General features: G+C 37.2%; 1 protein-coding gene across 1 annotated transcript; it reads right to left on the bottom strand.

Annotated features, from left to right (window-relative positions):
• Positions 1 to 2,700: 2,700 nt before the first annotated feature.
• LOC120015335 (probable aquaporin PIP-type 7a) lies at positions 2,701 to 4,638 on the bottom strand. The gene is made up of 4 exons (XM_038867714.1): positions 4,228 to 4,638; positions 3,378 to 3,676; positions 3,118 to 3,258; positions 2,701 to 3,026 (listed from the first exon to the last, which is right to left on the bottom strand). Exons 1-4 carry the CDS (start codon positions 4,562 to 4,564, stop codon positions 2,934 to 2,936), a joined length of 870 nt encoding a protein of 289 aa, XP_038723642.1. The 5' UTR covers positions 4,565 to 4,638; the 3' UTR covers positions 2,701 to 2,933.
• Positions 4,639 to 5,496: the final 858 nt, after the last annotated feature.

Genomic DNA, 5,496 nt, shown 5'->3' with positions numbered 1-5,496 from the left:
ATAACTAAGGAATACAGCACAAAATCAGAAATGGCAGTCATTAAATACAAGAATAAAGAGAAAAGAATGGAAAACCCCTTAACCCCCTTGCGCTTGCAACAATGGCTGTTGTAGAGAAGTCTCCCAAAACCCTAGGTTTTGCTCCAAAAGTCCAAAAGTTCCTAAAACCCTAGAAGTCTAAGCTTATATACTCCTAACAACTCTTCAGTCGTTCTATCTAATAAGTCTGTGCCGTTTTGAGTGGGACCATTTGAGTTTAGAACGAGATCGGCATTTTGCACAACTTCAGAGTCCTATCGCGATTCTGGCCGATCGATCGGACAGAGGTCCGATCGATCGGACTTCAACTCTGCCTGATTCATCTTCAATGACGTCCGATCGATCGGGGCTGAGGTCCGATCGATCGGACTTTCTCTTTGTCTCCACTTCTTGGCTTTTTCCTATCCATTCAGTTGCTTTTCTTCCATTTGTGCCCCGGCACCTGAAATGCGCACATAACACTCTTTAAGCAGCATATAATCCAAAACAACTTTTAAACAATGCAAGATTTCATGTAAAATGATGCACAATTATATTAATATAATTGGCATATCACACACTGAGCACCTATGGCCTACTTCAGAACTCGCACCTATCATGTCTTGGGCAGCAAGGCATATTCTCAGACATTGTTGTTGTTGTCTAATCAATGTTCGACCCTTCCAAATAGGCATACATGCCTTGAGAACACCTCGAGACCTGAGCCTATCCCATCTCTGAGGATGGCCCTCTTTTTTTCGGAGCTGACTTTACCAGTTAATCATGATAAACTTTCTAATCTGACACATGCCTCCAACAAATCGCGTCTTCACACTATATGACGTCATTTACCCTTACTTCATATAAACTTTACATGGTTTGCCTTCTTTTTGGAAGAGGTAAGTCCATACTCTGAAAAAATATCCAAGCTCTTGTCATTACTTTCACTGAAACAAACTTGATCGAATTGGACCTTCAATCTCCAAACACCATCTTTCGCCGAACCTTCTTCAACGGTTAGACTCACGCACGTGCATTCATACACACATCTTGTCTTTCTATCTTACTGATTAAACCGTCGAAACCTTTTTGGCGAACACCCCCAATGTCAAGAGATTCCAATCTTCTTTGCTCACGTGTCTCGCATGTTGGTGGTGGTGGCACATCTGACTTTTCTTCAATTGTAGTTCAAACACCTACAATTTACTTTTTGGTGAGATGAACATGATGGTAATCGATAACCATAACAAAATAAAAATGCTTCAAATCAAAGGTTTTCAAGTTTATATACATAATCCTCTGTCAGATTTTTTTTGTTTACTTTTATTGTATATCCTTAATTATTCAGTTAATTAGGTGGTATCTTAGGAAAGAGACTTGAATTAGCGCACTTCTCTAAGAAATTTTGGGACTCTAGTATTTATTTGGGTTGTGACCTATTTCAATTTTGGATCGAATAATATCAAAAAATCATTTTCTAAACGTTACAGAATTCTGGTCCCAAACCTGTGTTTAGGCCCCATGCAATTCAACCCTAGTGATCACGACTTCCAAATTCTTCTCTTAACCCTCACACTAATAGTTATAATTTTAAAAGAATATGAGTAATAAATGAATGAACTAATAAATAATATAGTTTTACATTTGATCTATACTGGATACAAATAAATTTGAAAAAGATTTTCAAGCTCGCTTATTACATGACCAAAGGTTGAACCAAATTGAACATGCTTCATTTATGTTCATGAACATTGAACAAGCTTAAAGAGAAATTAAAAATAGTAAGTGGGCTCCGTTTGTCAGAGTTTATTTGTTGTTAAAATAAGTTAGCTTATGTTTTGTGAAACTTATAATTAACGTTAGATTATAATTTACGAAAAGTCTATTCAAGTTTAGTTTATAAAATAGAATAAAAATTAAAAAAATGAGAATTGTATAAATGATTGTAGTTTGTTATTTTATGTTTTTTTTTTTGAAAATTTATTTATTATAAATATTTTTATTAAATTTAATTTTAAGTTTAAACTTATAAAGTAAAAGATATTTTTATATAAGTAAAATTAATATTTAAAAAGCATGTAATATTATCTTAATATAAGAAAATAAGAAAAGACAAACAGATAAAAAGGAAAAAACAAAAACAAAAACAAACAAAAATGAATTGAAGTTTATATTCTTAATATATAAAGCAAATTTATTTTGGGTGTTTGGCAGGGCATTTATCCCCAATTTATAGGCTACTAGCTTGTAAACTTTACCAAACAGGCTATGGATTCTGTAACCTTTTACTAGTAGGCCTAATCTTATATGGTGGATCACAACAACTCTCCATCCCTGGAAATGGTTAGGAATCTCCAGCTGTTTTGCTCTAGGATTTAGGGTTCATGCTGATGACATTATCAGTTTAATCTACTTAGCTGAAAAGGTTTATTCGTTGATTAAGTGAGTGATTATAAGAATACCTAGGTTCGAGTTGCCAAAAGCAAAAAAGAAGCAGCAAGCAAGCACACTGTCACCATCAATGGCCGAAGCTAATCCCCTCCCCACCACGTCACACATTCACACCAATCTAATATAGAGAAAAACAAGGATTAAATGACAAACCATTAGCAATTAATTAAAGGAGTAGGTTTGGGTCGGTGTTATTTGAAAATGACAAATCATAATTTCACAGCCATTACATAAATACAAAGCCTACCAACTTCGGATAATAAGCCCACATCAGCTAGCAAGCCTCCCTTTAAACAAAAAAGTAGAAAGGAAAAAAAGGCTCTTCAAGCCAGCAACAAAGTATATGCTTACGACCCCACACTTTGTTACATACAAATACACCTAACAAGACAAAAGACAGTCGAACAATCCGGATTTGATCAACAGCCACAAAGATGAGGTTCAATCCATCCATCCATCCATCCTCACTTGGACTTGAAGGGAATTGCCCTGATCACAACCTGGTGGTACAGAGCGGCGAGGGCTGCACCAATGAATGGACCCACCCAGAAAATCCACTGCGCCAAAAACACAATCAATCAACGATTGAAGAAAACAATAAATATTACAAGCAAAGCTTAAGGAAAAAGTGAAGGTAAGAAAGCTTACATGGTCATCCCACCCACGGTCCTTGTTGAAGATGATAGCTGCACCAAGACTCCTGGCAGGGTTGATACCGGTTCCGGTAATTGGGATGGTGGCCAAGTGTACCAAGAACACCGCAAACCCAATTGGCAATGGTGCCAAAATCTAATTAACATTTATCACATCAATCATAATCAAAATTCATTCTCAAAACTACATATACAATATATCACAATAAAGTAGTCACAGAATCAGTTTTGAGTGTTAAAAATGCTCTTGCTTACAGGAACATGAGAGTCTCTAGCACTGCGCTTAGCATCGGTTGCGGAGAACACAGTGTAGACAAGAACAAAGGTGCCAACAATCTCTGCACCAAGTCCATCGCCCTTGGTGTAACCAGGAGCAACAAAGTTGGCACCACCATTGAGTAAATCGTACCGGGTGTGACCCATGAAGCCTTTGACTACACCAGCACCACATATAGCACCAAGGCACTGCATCACTATGTAGAAAATTGCCCTCATCAAGGACAGCTTCCTAGCCAAAAACAGTCCAAATGTCACAGCTGGGTTTATGTGACCCCCTGCACCACCATCATCCCAGCACATACTAGTCAGTCAGTGATCACAGTACCAAAATTAACATTCCTAAATAGGCAACTTAATTCAATCAGTCAAATATATCAGGACAATATTCTAATTGACTGGTTACCTTGAACTGCTATAATTAAGAACAAGGCCGAATACCAAATCTAAACATATTGTCAATTATACTTGGGATGGGGTCGAATTGAGATTAATTACATACACTTTATCTCATCGGTGTTCAAAAACAGAAGAAGTTCAAAAGTAAACAAGGAAATAATGCAAAAGAACCAGGGAATTTTTAGGATATAATTACATTTTAAAAAGATAAAGGTGTTGCAGAAAATAAATAAACTTCAAAGGACATAAAATTCTCACAAGGACTTTAAATAGTTTTCCAGGAAAATCGCACAAAAGTGACAAATACAAGTTGTAGCTTAATATACCAGGAAACCAGTGATTAAGGAACGTAACACGAAACAAAATTCACATGCGCGACTAAATATAGATATTTTTCTCAAAAAAAAAAAGAAAAGGAGCAGCAGTTTACCTGAAATTCCAGCAGTGCAGTACACGAGAGCGAAGATCATGCCACCAAAAGCCCAAGCGATCCCTTGAATCCCGACCGTCGAGCACTTGCTGCTCGACTTAACCACTCCCATCACCGTCAACACAGTGATGTACAAAAACAGGAAAGTAGCCACGAACTCTGCAATCCCAGCACGGTAAAACGACCACGAGGTCAGCTCGCCCGGCTCGAACAGAGGAGCCGGCGGCGGCTCCTTGTAGTCCTTGCCTTCATCTTGGATCTGAGCCGCCGTCCCTATCGGCTGCCTCTCCGAGTACTTGTTGGCTCCCAACTTAACATCCTCTTCCTTGCCCTCCATTGCTCAAATCAGAGTCTCCTATTCTTCCACCGTCTGATCTTAGATTAAATGAACGACTATGTGATGATGATCAGTCTCTCTAGTGCTTCTGGTTATATAGATAGAAAGAACTAAGGAGTGAGGTAAGAAGTGATAGGACGGAAGGTGGTGGGGGGTCCACTGAGTGTTATTCAATGACCGACCAATCATTTTCGAGGGGTACTAAAATGCCCTTATGAACGTTAGGTTGAAAACGACATTATCTGCTGTGTGCTCATAGTTGGCGCTTCGGTGGCCACATGAATGAGATGATGATGCAAGTGGCCCCAACATCGGCCACCGTCCAGTTGTTCAATAATGGAGAGTGGGACTGTGGACCGGAGACCTTTGTACGAGGCGTTGTCGTTTTGGTTTGATTCGAGTAACTTCTTTTAATGGCAGTGTATAGGCCACATTTAGCCCGTGTTTTTTAAGGTCATAACACGTGGCGGACGGGTATTGGATCGTAGGTCTAAGAAGACAAGTTAGACTAAGGTAGTACTAGAGTAGTTTCGCATATTTGGAGTTTTTAGTGCAAATAATAAAAAAAGTAAGATTTGATAAATTATTGAGTAATGTTAGGTAGCTCATATACTGATAGCTCATGGGAATTCAAGTATTTTAAAATATTTTAACTCTCAAAATATATATTAGATTTTTTTAAAAAAATTATATATTCAGAATCAACGTATAAAACTCTTTCTAAAAAATACATTGTGTATGAGTTTTATCAGGTAAATCTTAATTCAATTGTTTTTTTCAATGGAATTTCTTAATTCCATTTTTTTAATGAAATTTTCAAAAACAATGAATTCATAACTAAAACAAGGAATTATAGACTGTGTTTTAAAAAACAATAGAATCTATGTTAAAACAATAAATTATGGGATAAAATAGTGGAAATAAAACTTTCC

Source organism: Tripterygium wilfordii, chromosome 14 (assembly GCF_013401445.1).
Source record: "Tripterygium wilfordii isolate XIE 37 chromosome 14, ASM1340144v1, whole genome shotgun sequence".
NCBI classification, from domain to species: domain Eukaryota; kingdom Viridiplantae; phylum Streptophyta; class Magnoliopsida; order Celastrales; family Celastraceae; genus Tripterygium; species Tripterygium wilfordii.
Note: the sequence above shows the minus strand (reverse complement) of the source record. Positions and strands in the feature narration are given on the sequence as shown.

Coding starts and splice junctions, on each gene's coding strand:
- LOC120015335 (XM_038867714.1), bottom strand. CDS start 4,564: ATGGAGGGCAAGGAAGAGGATGTTAAGTTGGGAGCCAACAAGTACTCG. Junction 3,259..3,377: donor CTAGAGACTCTCATGTTCCT/GTAAGCAAGAGC, acceptor AATGTTAATTAG/ATTTTGGCACCATTGCCAAT. Junction 3,027..3,117: donor ACCGTGGGTGGGATGACCAT/GTAAGCTTTCTT, acceptor TTTTTGGCGCAG/TGGATTTTCTGGGTGGGTCC.